The following is a 17,929-nucleotide window of genomic DNA, read 5'->3' on the forward strand; positions in this document are numbered from 1 at the left end:
CAGTTACTATCTGTCAACATAAGAAGATGTTACAGAATCACTGGCTATATTCTCCATGCTGTACTATTAACCCGTGACCAAATTATACTATGAATGAGAATTTTAGTGCCCCTTTATCCTTCTCCCCATCCTCACCCACCCACTCCAGCTCCTCCCCCATGGTAACCACCAGTCACTTCTCAGTGTCTATGAGTTTATTGCTATTTCAATTTGTTTTGCTTTGTTTTTATATTCCACAAATAAGTGAAATCATATGGTATTTGTGTTTCTATGCCTGGCTTATTTCAGTGAGAGTAATAACCTCTAGTTCTATCAATTTCCTTTTTATGGCTGAATAATATTCCATTGTGTGTGTATACATCTTCTTTATCCATCTATTGATGGACATTTAGGTTGCTTCCATGTCTTGGCTATTGCAAATAGTGTGGCAATAAACATAGGGGTGTATATATCTTTTTCAATCAAGGACTTGGTTTTCTTTGGGTAAATTCCTAGAAGTGGAATTACTGGATCAAATGGTATTTCTATTTTTAGTTTTTTGAAGACCCTCAATACTGCTTTCCACAGTGGCTTCAGCAATATACATTCCCTCCAACAGTTTAGGAGGGTTCCCTTTTCTCCACACCCTTGCCAACACTTGTTATTTCTTGTCTTTTGGATGGTGACTATTCTAACTGGTGTGAGGTGATATATCATTGTGATTTTGATTTGTACTTCCCTTATGATTAGTGATGTGGAGCATCTCTTCATGTGCTTGTTGGCCATTTGTGTTTGTTTTTTGGAGAAGTGCCTGTTCAGATTCTCTGCCCATTTTTTAATTGGGTTATTTGCTTCCTGGATGTTGAGGTATATGAGTTATTTATTTTTTTGGGATATTAACTCCTTGTCAGATATGTTGTTTATGAATATATTCTCCCAAACTGTAGGATGCCTTTTTGTTCTACTGATGGTGTCCTTTGCTGTAAAGAAGTTTTTTAGTTTGATGTAGTCCCACTTGTTCATTTTTGCTTTTGTTTCCCTTGCCTGAAGAGATGTGTCCAGGAAAAAATTGCTCATACTTATGTTCAACTGATTTTTGCCTATGTTTTCTTCTAAGAGTTTTATGGTTTCATGTCTTACATTTAGGTCTTTGATCCACTTCAAGTTTACTTTTGTGTATGGAGACAGACAGTAGCCCAGTTTCATTCTCTTGCATGTAGCTGTCCCATTTTCCCAACATGTTATTGAAGAGTCTTTCCCCCATTGTATATTCATGGCTCCTTTATCATATATTACTGGACCTTGTATGTGTGGGTTAATATCTGGGCTGTCTATTCTGTTCCATTAATCTATGGGTCTGTTCTTGTGCCAGTACCATACTCTTTTGAGTACTGTAGCTTTGTAGTAATAGCTTGAAGTCAGGAAGCATAATATACCCAGTTTTGTCCTTCTTTCTCAGGATGGTTTTGGTCTTTTGTGGCTCCATTTGAATTTTAGAACTATTTGTTCTAGTTCTTTGAAAAATGCTGTTGGTATTTTGATAGGGATTGCATTGAATCTAAATTGCTTTGGACAAGATGGACATTTTGACAAGATGAATTCTTCCTATCATGAGCATGGGACAGATTTCCATTTACTTGTGTCTTCTTTAATTTTCTCATCAGTGTCTTGTAGTTTTCAGAGTACAGGTCTTCACTCTCTTGATTAGGTTTATACCTAGGTATTTTATTCTTTTTGATGCAATTATAAATGGAATTATTTTCCTGATTTCTCTTTCTGCTAGTTTGTTGTTAGTATATAGGAATGCAACATATGTCTGTGTATTAATTTTATATCCTGCAACTTTGCTGAATTCAGTTATTCTAGTAGTTTTAGGGTGGATTCTTTAGGGTTTTTATGTACAACATCACATCATCTACAAACAGTGACAGTTTAACTTCTTCATTACCTATCTGGATGCCTTTTATTTCTTTGTGTTGTCTGATTGCTGTGGCTAGGACCTTCAGTACTATGTTGAATAAAGGTGATGAGAGTGGGTATCCTTGCTTGTCCCTGATCTTAAAGGAAAAGCTTTCAGCTTCTCACCATTGAGTATGATATTAGCAGTGGGTTGTATATAGCCTTTATTATCTTGAGGTACACACCCTCTCTACCCATTTTATTGCAAGTTTTTATGATGAATGTGCATTGAATTTTGTCCAATGCTTTTTTCAGCATCTATTGAGATGATCACATGGTTTTTATCTTTCTATTTATAATCTGATGTATGATATTGATTTATGAATATTATACCATCCTTGCATCCCCAGAATAAATCCCACTTGGTCATGATAGATGATCCTTTTGGTGTATTTTTGAATTTGATTTGCTAATATTTTGTTGACTATTTTTGCATCTATGTTCATCAAAAAAACTTTTATTTTTTTGTAGTGTTTATCTGGTGTTAGTGTTAGAGTGATGCTGACCTCATAGAATGTGTTTGAAGGTATTCACTCCTCTTCCACTTTTAGGAATATTTTAGAAGAATGGGTATTAGTTATTTAAATGTTTGGTAGACTTCAGCTGTGAAGCCGTCTGGTTTTGGCCTTTTGTTTGTTGGGCATTTTTTGGTTACCAATTCAATTTCAGCAATAAAGTATTTTTAATTAAGATATATACATTGATTTCTTTAGTTATAATGCTATTGCACCCTTAACAGACTTCACAGACTACACTGTACAATATAAACATAATTTATATGCACTGAGAAACCAAAAAACTCATTTGATTTGCTTTTAACTGTTATATTTGCTTTTCTGTGGTAATCTGGAACCAAACCTGTAATATCTTCAAGGTATATAAGTATTTTTTAATAAGTTACACAGATGGATAAAAGGCAAAATTCTTCCATATCCATTTCCCTAATCCTACACTCTAGAATTAGTCACTATTGACTATATTAACTTAGCTTACACTATGTGCTATTTTCTACTAATTTTATTATTTTACTCCTTTTAACAACTATATGAGGTAGACCCTATTATTATTCTCATTTCACTGATGGGATAACTGAAGCATAGAGAAGTTAAGCAGCATGCTGAGGGTAGCACAATTGTGGCAAAACCCAGGCAGTCTACTCTTGCTTATATATAAAAACAGCATCATATTAATTAGTAATAAAATATTAATCCAAACAAAACAAATGATGTTACTCACATGTTTCATACCCTCCACTTCAATTAGAATAAAATCCAAAGTCTTTTTCATTGCATGTTAGACTTCATATGAAGTGGCTTGGCCTACTTCTCCAACTTGATCTTGTGCCATTTACTCCCTGGGTCTCTAAATCCCAGCCACATTGATCTTCTGTATTTTGAACCATTCAAGCTTATTCCTGTTTCATGACTTGCCTCACTTGTTATTGGTCCTGTCTGGCATGCACTCTCCTAGATTTTTATGGTTGGCTCCTCCATAGCATTCAAGTCTCAGCTCAGATGTCACCTTTGAAAGTCTTTCCCTAACCTGCTATCTAGAATAGATTCCTCTTCCATCTCAGCTAACTCTGTAACCCATTACCCCATTTTATTCTCTTCATAACCCTTAGCACAGCCTGAAATGATCTTATTTATTAGTTTATTTATTTGTTTATTACCTGTCTTCTCTCATTTGAAATATAAGGCACACAGGCCACTTTGTCAGTCTTGTCCCCCGTGGTCTCTCTCAATGCCATAAATAGTACCGAGCATGTAATAGAAATTCAAATGATGACTTTCAGAAATCCTCTTAAACATGATTATACTGTTGACTTAAAATATAAGTTTATATAATTATAAGAGTAATGTGTATTTATATTGGAAATTTATAAGTAATATAAAGAAAAAGAGGTGAATATAAAAGTCATACAATATTCCACGGGCCAAGGATAACCAGTGTTGATATGTTGTATTTTCTTAGAGTCCAATAGTGTCCAATTGTTTTAATTCATATTTCTTTGATGTAAGTGAGGTAGAACATTTTTTTTATTATGTTATCAGCTACTTATAGTTCTTCTTTTGTGACTTAGCTCATCCTGTCCTTTACCTGTGCCTGTAGTTTAATTCTTCATTCAGGTATAAGCTAAAATATTATCTTAAAAAGGTCTTCTCTGATCCCACCTCTAAAACACATCTCTACCATCCCTGTCCCCTGCATTCTCCATCAATTTTCCCTGTGATTATCCTTTAAAAAACATACCAAATTCTGTAATTATCTTGCTTATCTGTTTATCTATCAACTATTTGTGTTCCCTAACCCTCCAGGATAACACAAGATCTATGAGGGAAGTAATCTTATCTTTTTCCCCTCAGTACTTTACTTATGAGAGAATAGGCTCAGAAGAATTGAGTGACTTGTCCAAAATCACACAGCTAGTATGTGGTTCAACTAATCTGACTTGATAACTTGTGCTCTTTCTACTCTGTTTCTTTAAAAAAATTTTTTTAAATTACTTGTTGAAGAATATTTGACATACACTATCACATTAGTTTCAGATGTACAATGTAGTGATTTGGCAATTATATATATTCAGAAACACTCACTATGATCCATGTAGTTACCATAAAATTTATTACGATATTACTGACTATATTCCCTAGGTTGTACTTTTCACTCCCCTGACTTAATTTATAATTGGAAATTTGTACCTCTTTATCTAACTTACCTGTCCCCACCCCCATATGGAACCGACCAGTATGTTCTCTGTATTATGAGTCTATTTCTGTTTTGTTTGTCCAATTCTTTTGTTTTTTAGATTCCACATAAAAGTGAAACTGTATGGTATTTGTCTTTGTCTGACTTACTTCACTTAGCATACTACCCTCTAGGTCCATACACGGTGTCACAAATGGCAAGATATCTTTCTTTTTTATGGCTGAGTAATATTCCATTGTGTGTGTGTGTGTAAAATGTTTTATATCTCCTTTATCCATTCATCTATCAATGGACAGTTAGGTTGATTCCATAACTTGACTCTTGTAAATAATGCTACAATAAGCATAGGAGTGTGTGTATCTTTTCAAATTAGTGTTTTTGTTTCTTTGGGGTAAATACCCAAAAGTGAAATTACTGGGTCATACAGATTTCTATTTTAAACTTTCTGGAGAATTCTATATTTGTTTTTCACTGTGGCATCACCATTTTACATCCCCACCAGCATACGTATTCCTTTTTCTCCACATCCCTCCAACACTTGTCTTTCTGTTAACAGTCATTCTAAATGGTGTGAGGTGACATCTCATTGTGGTTTTGATTTGTGTTTTCCTGATGATTAGTGATGTTGAGTATCTTTTCACGTGTCTGTTGGACATCTGTATGTATTCTTTGGAAAAATGTCTATTCAGGTCCTCTATCCATTTTTTTAAATTGAAGCACAATATTCTATCAGTTTCAAGTATATAACATAGTGATTCAACAGTTATCTACATTATTAGGTGCTCATCTGAATTAGTGTAGTTACTATATGTCAACATAGAAAGATGTTACAGAATTATTGACTATATTCTCTAAGCTGTACTTTCATTCCTGTGACCATCTTTTATTATTATTATTTGTTTTTCTGGTGTTAAGTTGTATGAGTTCTTTATGTATTTTGGATATTAGCCCCTTATCAGATGTATCATTTGCAAATACATTCTCCCACACAGTGTGTTGCCTTTTCATGTTGTTGGTTTCCTTTCCTGTGCAGGAGCTTTTTAGTTTGATGTAGTTCATTTGCTTATTTTTGCTTTTGTTTCCTTGACTGGGTAGACATATCCAGAAAAAACTGCGAAGGCTGATGACAAAGAGTTTACTGTATATGTTTTCTTTTAGCAGTTTTATGGTTTCAGGTCTTACATTTATATCTTTATCCATTTCAAGTTTGTTTTTGTGTATGGTGTAAGAAAGTGGTCCAGTTTTCCCAACACCATTTATTAAAGAGACTGCTTTTTCCTCATTTCCTCCTTTGTTGTAGATTAATTGACCATATAAGTATAGGTTTATTTCTATGCTCTCTATTCTGTTACACTGATCTATGTGTCAACTTTTGTGCCAGTACTATACTGTTTTGATTATTGTAGCTTTGTAATATAATTTGAAACCAGAGTGATACCACCAGATTTGTTCTTCATTATCAAGATTGCTTTGCCTATAAATGATTTTTGTGGTTCCATACAAATTTTAGGCTTATTTGCTCTAGTTCTGTGTAAAATGACATTGGTATTTTAACAGGGGTTGCATTGAATTTGTATATTGATTTAGGTAGTACAGACATTTTATAATATTAATATTCCCAATCCATGAGGACATTATATCTTTCCACTTATCGGTGTCATCTTTAATTTCTTTCATCAATGTCTATATTCTTAAGAGTACAGATCTTTCCTTTGCTAAATTTATTCCTAGGTATTTTATTCTTGTTGAAGCTACTGTAAATGGAATGGTTTTTAAAATTTCTCTTTCTGTTTGTACATTATTAGTATACAGATATACAAAGGATTTCTGTATATTGATTTTATACCTGCAACTTTACTAAATTCCTCTATGAGTTCTAACAGATTTTTGGTGGAGTCTTTAGGGTTTTCGGTATATAGTTCATGTCATTTGCAAATAGTGACAGTTTTACTTATTATTTACCAACTTGGACACCTTTTATTTTTTGTTCATCTGATTGCTGTGGTCAGGACTTTCAGTACTACGTTGAATAAAAGTGGTGAAAGTAGACATCCTTGTTCTTGATCTTGGAGGAAAATCTTTCAGCTTTTCATCATTGAGTGTGATGTTAGCTGTGGATTTTTCTTTCTTAATTTCCTTTTTTTTAAATTGAGGTATCATTGATATACACTCTTATGAAGGTTTCACATGAGCAACATTGTGGTTACTACATTCACCCATATTATCAAGTCCCCACACCCATACCCCATTGAGGTCATTGTCCATCAGTGTAGTAAGATGTCACAGAGTCACTACTTGTCTTCTCTGTGCTACAATGTCTTCCCCATGACCACTCCTACACCATGTGTACCAATCATAATACCCCTCAATCCCAGTATCCCTCCCTCCCCACCCACCTTCTCCCACCACTCCCCTTTGGTAACCGCTAGTCCCTTCTTGGAGTCTGTGGGTCTGCTGCTGTTCTGTTCCTTCAGTTTTGTTTCATTGTCATACTCCACAAATGAGGGAAATCATTTGGTACTTGTCTTTCTCCACCTGGCTTATTTCACTGAGTATAATACCCTCTAGCTCCACCCATGTTGTTGCAAATGATAGGATTTGTTTTCTTCTCATGGCTGAATACTATTCCATTTGTGTATATGCACCACTTCTTTATCCATTCATCTACTGATGGACAGGTAGGTTGCTTCCATATTTTGGCAATTATCAATAGTGCTTCAATAAACATAAGGGTGCACATGACTTTTTGAATCTGATATCTTGCTTTCTTTGGGTAAATTCCTAGGGGGGAATTCCCAGGTCAAATGGTATTTCTATGTTTAGTTTTTTGAGGAACCTCCATATTGCTTTCCACAATAGTTGAACTAGTTTACATTCCCACCAGCAATGTAGGAGGATACACCTTTCTCCACATCCTCGCCAGCATTTGTGGTTCTTAATCTTTTCGATGCTGGCCATCCTAACTGGTGTGAGGTGATATCTCATTGTGGTTTTAATTTGCATTTCCCTGATAATTAGTGATGTGGAGCATCTCTTCATGGGCCTGTTGGCCATCTGAATTTCTTCTTTAGAGAAGTGTCTGTTCATATCTTCTGCCCATTTTTTAATTGGGTTATTTGCTTTTTTGGTGCTGAGGTGTGTGTTCTTTATATATTTTGGATGTTAACCCATTGTCACATATATCATTTACAAATGTATTCTCCCATACTATTGAATGCCTTTTTGTTCTGCTGATGGCATGTTCTTTGCTGTACAGAAGCTTTTTAGCTTGATATAGTACCATTTGTTCATTTCAGCTTTTGTTTCCCTTGCCCGAGGAGCTGCGTTCAGGAAAAAGTTGCTTATGATTATATTTAGGATATTTTTGCCTATGTTGTACTCTAAATAAGAGTTTTATGGTTTCATGACTTACATTTAGGTCTTCGATCCATTTCGAATTTACTTTTGTGTATGCGGTTAGACAATAATCTAGTTTCATTCTCTTGCATGTAGCTGTCCTGTTTTGCCAACAACAGTTGTTGAAGAGGCTGTCATTTCCCCATTGTATATCCATGGCTCCTTTATTATATATTAATTGGGCATATATGTGTGGGTTTATATCTGGGCTCTCTATTCTGTTCCATTGATCTTTGGGTCTGTTCTTGTGCCAGTATGAAATTGTTGATTACTTTGGCTCTGTAGTAGAGCTTGAAGTTGTGGAGCATAATCCCCCCAACTTTATTTTCCTTTTCAGAAATGCTTTGGCTATTTGGGTTTTTTTGTGGTTCCCTATATATGGGAACTATATGGTCTAGTTCATTGAAGAATGCTGTTGGTATTTTGATAGAAATTACATTGAATCTGTAGAATGCTTTAGGCAGGATGGCCATTTTGACATTATTAATTCTTCCTATCCAGGAGTACAGGATGTATTTCCATTTATTGGTGTCTTCTTTAATTTCTCTCATGAGTGTCTGGTAGTTTTCAGGGTATAGATCTTACACCTCCTTGGTTCAGTATGTTCTTAGGTATTTTATTCTTTTTGATGAAATTCTAAATGGAATTGTTTTCCTGATTTCTCTCTCTGCTAGTTCATCATTAGTATACAGTAATAATAACAGATTTATGCATGTTAATTTTGTATCCTGCAACTTTGCTGAATTCAGTTATAGGTTCTAGTAGTTTTTTTGTGGATTCTTTAGGGTTTTTTTAAGTACAATATCATGTTATCTGCAAACAGTGACAGTTTAATTTCTTCCTTCCCAATCTGGAGGCCTTTTTTTGTTTGTTGTCTGGTTGCCATGGCTGGAACCTGCAGAATATGCTGAATAAAAGTGGAGAGAGTGGGCATCCTTGTCTCATTCCCAATCTTAAATGAAAGGCTTTCAGCTTCTCGCTTTTAAGTATGATGTTGGTTGTGGGTTTGTCATATATGGCCTTTATTATGTTGACGTACTAGCCCTCAATACTCATTTTGTTGAGACTTCTTATCACGAATGGATGTTGAATTTTGTTGAATGATTTTTTGGCATGTATGGAGATGATCATGTGGTATTTGACCTTTTTGTTGATGTGGTGGATGATGTTGATGGATGATCTTTTTGATGTTTTTTTTGGATTTGGTTTGCTTATATTTTGTCGAGTATTTTTGCATCTATGTTCATCAGGGATATTGGGCTGTAATTTTCTTTTTTTGTGGTGTCTTTGCCTGATTTTGGTATTAGAGTGATGCTGGCCTCATAGAATGAGTTTGGAAGTATTCCCTTCTCTTATACTTTTTGGAATATTTTAAGGAGAATGGGTATTAGGTTTTCACTAAAAGTTTGATAAAATTCAATGGTGAAGCCATCTGGACCACCGGTTTTGTTCTTAGGTAGTTTTTTGGTTACCGATTCAATTTCATTGCTGGTAACTGGTCTGTTCAGATTTTCTGTTTCTTCCTGGGTCAGTTTGGAAGGTTGTATTTTTCTAGAAAACTGTCCATTTCTTCTAGGTTATCTAGTTTGTTATCATATAATTTTTCATAGTATTCTCTAATAATTCTTTGCATTTCTGTGGCATCCATAGTGATTTTTCCTTTCTCATTTCTGATCCTGTTTATGTGTGTAGACTCTCTTTTTTTCTTGTTAAATCTGGCTAGGGGTTTATCTATTGCATTTATTTTCTCAAAGATCCAGCTCCTGCCTTCATTGATTCTATTGTTTCATTCATCTCGATTTTATATATTTCTGCTCTAATCTTTATTATTTCCCTCTTTCTACTGACTTTGGGTCTCATTTGTTCTTCTTTTTCTAGTTTCATTAATTGTGAGTTTAGACTGTTCATATAAGATTGTTCTTCTTTCCTGAGATAGGCCTGTATTATAATGTACTTCCCTCTTAGCACAGCCTTTGCTGTGTCCCACAGATTTTGCAGTGCTGAATTATTGTTGTCATTTGTCTCCGTATATTGCTTGATCTCTGTTTTTATTTGGTCACCAATCCATTGGTAATTTAGGAGCATGTTGTGAAGCCTCCATGCGTTTGTGGAATTTTTCATTTTCTTTGCGTAATTTATTTCTAGTTTCATACCTTTCTGGTGTGAGAAGCTGGTTGGTACAATTTCGATCTTTTTGAATTTGCCGAGGCTCTTTTGTGGTCTTGTATGTGGTCTATTCAGAAAATGTTCCATGTGTACTTGAAAAGAATGTGTATTCTGCTGCTTTTGTGTGGAGTGTTCTGTAGTTGTCTGTTAGGTCCATCTGTTCTAATGTGTTGTTCAGTGCCTCTGTCTCCTTATTTTCTGTCTGGTTGATCTGTCCTTTGGAGTGAGTGGAGTGTTGAAGCCTCCTAAAATGAATGCATTGCATTTTATTTCCCCCTTTAATTCTGTTAGTATTTGTTTCACATATGTAGGTGCTCCTATGTTGGGTGCATAGATATTTATAATGGCTGTATCCTCTTGTTGGACTGACCCCTTTATCATTATATTGTGTCCTTCTTTGTCTCTTGTGACTTTGATTTGAAGTCTATTTTGTCTGATACAAGTACTGCATCGCCTGCTCTTTTGTCCCTATTAGTTGCATGAAATATCTTTTTCCATCCCTTGACTTTTAGTCTGTGTATGTCTTTGGGTTTGAAGTGAGTCTCTTTGTAATGTCACACCTTTATCAGGGTGATGTTGGCCTAGTAGAATGAATTTAGAAGACTTCCTTTTTTTTTTTTTTTGGAGTAGTGTGAGAAGGACTGGTATTTAACTCTTTTTTAAATGTTTGGTAGAATTCACCTGTGAAACCAACTGATACTGGATTTTTGCTTGTTTTTTTTTTATACCAATTCATTTCATTATTAGTAATCAGTCTTTTCAGATTTTCTATTTCTTCCTGGTTCAGTCTTCAAAGATTTTATGTTTCTTGAACTTTATCCATTTCTTTCAGTTTGTCCAATTTGTTGGCATATACTTTCCACAGTAATCTTTCATAATCCTTTGTATTTCTTTAGTGTCGGTTTTAACTTTTTTCCTTTTCTGATTTTATGTATTTGAGTCTCTTTCTCCTTTTGTTTTTGACTCTGTTCTAGTAGTGAACAACTTGAATTAGGCAAGAGCAACTTCATTAAAGGTTTATCAATGATATCCTTTTTAAGAACTAGTTCTTAGTTTCACTGATCCTCTTTTTATTTTAGTCTCTATTTCATTTGTTTCTGCTATGATCTTTATTTCCCTCCTTCTACTAACTTTGGAGTTTGTTTTTTTCAAGTTTTTTTTAGGAATAAGATTAGATTGTTTATATGAGAGTTTTCTTCTTTCTTGAGGTTCGCCTGTGTCACCACCATAAACTTCAGTCTTTGAACTGCTTTTGCTGCATCTCAAAGATTTTGAACCATTGTGTTTATATTTTAATTTATCTCAGGTATTGTTTGGTTACCACTTTGATTTCTTTGTTGACCCATTAGTTGTTTAGTAGGATGTTGTTTAACCTCCATGTATTTGTATTTTTTCCAGTTTTTTTCTTGTAATTTATTTTGTTTCATACCATTGTGATTAGAAAAGATGCTTGATATGATTTGTCTTCTTAAATTTACTGAGACTTGTTTTGTGATATAACATGTGATCTGTTCTTGAGCTTGAGAATGTTTGAAGTGCACTTGAGAAGAATGTGTATCTGCTCTTTTTGGATGTTCTGCACACATCTATTAAGTGCCTATTGTGTATTGTGTCATTCAAAGCCACTGTTATTTTATTGATTTTCTTTTTGGGATCATCTATCCATTGATGTATGTGGGGTGTTAGAGTCTCCTGATATTATTATATTATTGTCAATTTCTTCCTTTATGTCTGTTAATATTTGTTTTATGTATTTAGCTGCTCCAGACTGATCCCTTTATCATTATATAATGCCCTTATTTGTCTTTTATTATATCTTTTGTTTTAAAGTCTATTTTGTCTGATGTAAGTATTGCTACTCCAGCTTTGTTTTTGCTTCCATTTACTTGGAATACCTTTTTCCATCCCTTCATTTTCAGTCCGTAAGTGTCTGTAGTCTGAAGTGAGTCTACTATAGGCAACATATGGATGGGTCTTATTTCTTAACCCACTCAGTCACCCTACATCTTTTGATTGGAGTATTTGGACCACTTAACATTTAAAGTAATTATTGATAGGTATAATATATTGATAGGTATAATATATAACTTCTATTTTGTTCACTGTTTTCTGGTTGTTTTTTGTAGTTCTTTTTTGTTCGTTTCTTCTTTTCTTGCTCTTTCCCCTTATAATTGATGACTTTCTTTAGTGTTGAGTTTGAATTCCTTTCTCTGTATTTTTGTGCATCTTTTACATGACTTTGTTCTGTAGTTACCATGAGGTTCATATATAACACCCTAAAAATATAGCAATCTATATTAAGTTGATGTTCACTTCATTTCAAACATTCTAAAAGCACTACACTTTTACTCCCCTCCTGCACATTTTATGTATATGATGTCATATTTTATATCTTTTTATTTTCTGATTTCCTTAACTAATTTTACAGATATAATTGATTTTACTACTTTTGTCTTTTAGCCTTTATACTAGCTTTTAAGTGACTGCTCTTTTTCTATATGCTAGCTTTTACCAGTAAAATTTTTTCCTTTTATAATTTTCTTCTAGTTATGGCATTTTCTTTTCCACTTAGAAAAGCCCCTTCTCATTTCTCTTAAGGCTGGTTTAATGGTGATGAACTCTTAATTTTGCATGTGTGGCAGGAAACCTCTTTATCTATCCTATAATTATGAATGATAACCTGTTGGGTAGAGTATTCTTGGTTGTAGGTTTTTTTTTTTCCTTTCAGTCCTTTGAATATATTATGTCACTTAATCTTATTTATCTTAGTCACACTGTATTTCTAGTAATTAAATAGTGTCTGGAATACATTGGGAATAGGGGATTAATAAACATCTGTTGGGTGAGTGAATCAGAGCATACAAAATTAGAGTATATCAAATGTCCTAAAGCTCTGATTCAATAATTTTTTAAATAATGCTTTCATTTAAGGTAATATTAGATCCACTAACAATCTGGAATATTTATTCAAAATGTCCATACCTGATTGTTGGGCTTGGTGGATAAGCATTTCCCAAAGTAAAGTGTTTCTGTAACACAAAGGCTATTACATGCAGGCCCATCAATAACTCCAGTCTTGTACTTGTCACACTAAAAACCAGGAAATAAAAAAAAGTAGTTAAGATAAAAATGTTCATAAGAACAACCATAATAAAGATATATATATATTCTTCAGGGGAAAGTCCTATGATAAAAAGAACACAGGCTTTGGATTTGGACAGACTTCGGTTTGAATCCAAGGTCTGCTCCTTACTAGCTATATGATGGGAGATCTTGTTGCCACTGGAGTATGCAGAAAATTTTGAAACTGTTTTTCCCATTTAACATTGTCTAAGGTGGTATGGGACCTACTCTCTCTAAGATTAGAGGCAATCTGTGTTTTTAAATGGCTTTGGTTTTAAAATAAATACAAAATTGAAATTTAAAATACAAAAATATTTTAAAATAACAAAATTAGGTTACGTTTGTCATTCTGTAATCCTTGGGATCACCCAAAAACAAGAAAGAAACACAAACTCTACCTTTGATAAGATGCTAATATAACCCTAACGCACAATTAATGATGATGGCCTGCCAAATTCAGTGAAAATCATACCAGCGGCAGAAGTATGTTGAGATTAAACACTGCTGTGACCTCATTTCCCAAAGTTGGCAGAGCACTGAATAGGTGGTACATTGAGAAGTAGAACCATCAACCTGGTTTGCAATGAAGGTTTTAGAGACACAAGCTGTGGTAACTTCTAGCTACTCATTCTGATGCCAGTAACTTGGTATCAGAAGTAACAGGTAACATTAAAAATGTTATCTATGTTGGAGGTAGTCTGTTAACGAAATAGGGGTTGGGAAAGTACGTACTTGCTGGGAGACATATGGCTAACCCAGTTTGTGTGTCTCTGTCTCACCTTTTCTTTTTTTCTCACATAAAACACACACATACACTCACACAAACTCTGGGCCACAGCAGTCTCAATATTAGCTTGGTTCACTGCCCCAGTTGCTTCCTGCAAATAGCTGGTTGAGGAAGAACTCATTTCATTCAATAACGAGTAATAATCAAAAGAAAAACAAGCATGAGATCCATACAGCAAATCTACAAATAAAGGAGGAAAGAAAGAGGAAAAGCAAACATCAGATAAGGATATTTTCCAGAAAAATGTTGCCATGAAATAGAACAAACCAGGTTGCTATGAATTCAAAGGACTTAATAAAAGTTTAAAATAAGACCTCAAAGCAGAAGAAAAGATGATGAGACAAGTGAAGGAAATGTATGATAAGTTAGCAGAACTCTGAAAGAAGAAAAAGAAAAAAAATCCTAAAAATTAAAGCCATATTATATATGGGGGATAGCAATACAGTAAGACTTATGAGGGGTAAGCTAAGAAGAGAAGAATGTGAATTTGAAATTTATAAAGAACTAAAAGGAATTTGAACTAAAATTACAGGTATAGGAGACAAAGGATCCAGCAAGGCTCGATAAGGAAGAACAGACTATGTGGAAAAGAAAAATTATTCAAAGCAGAATTCAAGGAAACTTCACATAAATGAAAGGACACTTTAATCTATAGATTGAAAGGACACATAACATCTCAAGACAATGGACACAGAATAACCCCTGCGACATATCCCATTAAATTTTATTAAACTTCAAAAATAACTTTTTGAGCATCCAGGCAAAAAGATCAAGACACCTTTAAGAGGAAATAAGTCAGACTGGTCTCAGATTTCTCCAAAGTCACATCAATGTTAGATAACAGTGGTGTAGTAACAGCAAAGTCTTTGAGAAAGGAAGTATGACTTGCCTGTGTCCTAATTTTCTCATTTGTAAACAGAGATGTGACTAATATTTGGTTTATAGCATTATTATGAGGTACAATGGTATAATCAGTAGAACACCTGTGCTCAATAATAGCTATTATTATGTTACATAGCTAGCCTTTCTTTCAGGTAAAAGGCATCAAATGTTTTTGAACATATAAAGATCAGAAAACATAACTCCCATTAGGATATCTTGAAGAACTATTAGAGAATGAATTTCAGGCAACCAAGACATGAACGGAGAAACTGAACATGGAATCCAGTTGAGTTGTAGGACTGCAATGAAAACCACCCTGGGAATCTATTTCATAATAACCATTATAATACAAATCTGATAGTTACCAGATGCCTACTAAGTGTCAGGCACTCTGGATACTAGTTCTAGTGCTTTGCTTTTATTTTTATTTATTTATCTATTTATTTTTTATTAAGGTATCATTGGTATACACTCTTATGAAGGTTTCACAGGAAAAACAATGTGGTTATTACATTCACCATTATTATTGAGTCCCCCCCATACCCCATTGCAGTCACTGTTCATCAGTGTAGTAAGATGCCACAGAGTTCCTATTTGTCTTCTCTGAGCTACACTGTCTTCCCCATGACCACACACACACCATGTTAGTGCTTTGCTCTTATTATGACCACACTGTGCACTGTGAGGTAGAACGTATTGTTATACCCATTGTAAAAATAAGGAAACAGAAATAGTCATTAAATAACTTGCTCAAGGTCACACAGTTACAAGAGGATAAAGCCAAGATTCCAACCTAGGCAATCTGATTCCACAGCTCATTCTCTTAATCACTACAGTATATTATTTAGCATATTAGTATTATAAACTATACCATTAAAATTTATAAAATTAACAAAAACCAAGAAGGGGAGGTGTAAGAAGATGGGAAGTGGAAAAAGGATGTTGATTTTATCTTTAGTATCCAAGGTGAAAAGATAACATTTACATCTTATAAAGCAAATAACAGAGATGTGTACTCAAAAATATAGTGATGATCACTAAAAAAACTAATAATAATAGATTGATTACAATTAGGTGGAGTAAAGGAGATGGGATGAATGGCAGTATAATAATTTTGTCATTGCTTGCAGTGGGGAATAGATATGGTCTAAAGAAATAGAGAATAAAGTACATTTATAAAAGTTATAGTATAAAGCTAACACCAGAAGAGTGAAAAACAGAATACAAATCTTCCTAAATTATTAGTGCTATGCATAAAACATATTACCAAAATATACATCCTCTAGAGAAAGATACAAACCAAATGTATCTTAAAAAAAGAAAATAGGGGTGATCATGGGAAGATGCAGAGTGAGTAGTTCAGAGGAAATCTCCTCCCCAAAACATATATTTATGAAAATACAATAAATACAACTATTCCTAAAAGAGACACCAGTGGACACAGTACAATGGCCAGGATACATCTATATCTGTGAGAACTCAACATCACACAAAGGGGGTAAGATACAAGCCGCAGCCAGGTGGGACCCGAACGCTCTCCCACCCCAGAACCTGGCGGGAAGGAAGGACTTGGAACGGGGAGGGAGTGAAAGCCCAGGACTGCTAAACAACCAGCTCTAGAAATCCACACCCAGAGCGCAGACACAAGGTGCACGGGGTGATGTGATGGATATTAGAGAAACAGGAAAGCAAAACCTGTGGGCAGGTCCCCGCAACCAGGGCCCCTGAGACAAAAGAAAAGCGAGTGCTTTCTGCAAGTCTTAAAGAGACAGGGACCCCAAAGCTGGACAAAGTTGTCCCGGCAGCTGGGAAAACCGGGTAAACTTAGGTACTTAGGTGCCCTAGACCCCGGGGAGACAGTGCAGTTCTGAAGCACCTCATGGCACTAAGCAGCCGGCCAGTCGTTCCTCCAACTGGCGCGGACCCTGACACATCGGCACAGTAGCGGGAGAGTGGCAGTGCGCACTGGGGACGGCAGTGCCGGAAGGGACCAGGAGCAGAACTGTGCGCCGCAGGAGAGGCTTGTGCTAGCCCACAGCGGCGTGACCAAACAGCCTGGGCACGGCTTGCGCGCACCGGCGGCAGTGAAGACAGAGGAGCCCAGTAGAGGCCTGCACAGAAGAGCCCCGCGTGCACATGCAGCGGAGCCAGAGGGAGCAGGCACGCTCCCAGCAGCCGACCAGAATCCCAGCCCAAGGCACAGCCGCCCGGGCCAGACCCAAAGGCCGCTGCTGTCACACAGCTGCCCGGCAGGGTTGCCGCTAGCATAGAGGAGTGCACCTGGCGTGCCTGCCACTCCCCGCAGGGCTCCGCGCTGCTCTGATGGACACCCCGCCCACAGCAGCTTAGGGGAATAACCCGGTGGCTGCTCCAGGACTGCGGGTAACCATCACAGGCAGCGGAGAAGGGCAAGGCATCCAGCAAGCAGGAAAGGACTTTCTTCTCCCAGCTGACACAACTGCAACATGCCTACAGCCACTGCTATCATCATGAAAAGGCAAAAAAATCTGGTCCAGTCCAAAATAGTTACACCTGAGAAAGGATCTGCAGAGGCAGACCTAACCAGTCTCCCTGAAAAAGAATTCAAAATAAAAATCATAAACACGCTGACAGAGCTGCAGAGAAATATGCAAGAGCTAAGGGATGAAGTCTGGAGGGAGATTACAGATATCCGGAGGGAGATCACAGACATCTGGAGGGAGATTACAGAAGTGAAACAAACTCTGGAAGGATTTATAAGCAGAATGGATAAGATGCAAGAGGCCATTGATGGAATAGAAACTAGAGAACAGGAATGCATAGAAACTGATGCAGAGAGAGATAAAAGGATCTCCAGGAATGAAACAAAATTAAGAGAACTGTGTGACCAATACAAAAGGAACAATATCTGCATTATAGGGGCATCAGAAGAAGAAGAGAGAGAAAAAG

General features: G+C 35.8%; 1 protein-coding gene across 5 annotated transcripts in view; it reads right to left on the reverse strand.

Annotated features, from left to right (window-relative positions):
- Window positions 1–17,929, reverse strand: part of DIPK1A (divergent protein kinase domain 1A) — a 139,845-nt gene that overhangs the window by 13,641 nt on the left and 108,275 nt on the right. For all 5 annotated transcript variants that reach the window (XM_036906542.2, XM_057500429.1, XM_036906543.2 and 2 more), the window contains one exon: window positions 13,192–13,299. In XM_036906542.2, the coding sequence (XP_036762437.1) occupies window positions 13,192–13,299 (108 nt within the window). The remainder of the gene's footprint in view (window positions 1–13,191; window positions 13,300–17,929) is intronic.

Source organism: Manis pentadactyla, chromosome 4, assembly GCF_030020395.1.
Source record: "Manis pentadactyla isolate mManPen7 chromosome 4, mManPen7.hap1, whole genome shotgun sequence".
Taxonomy (NCBI): domain Eukaryota; kingdom Metazoa; phylum Chordata; class Mammalia; order Pholidota; family Manidae; genus Manis; species Manis pentadactyla.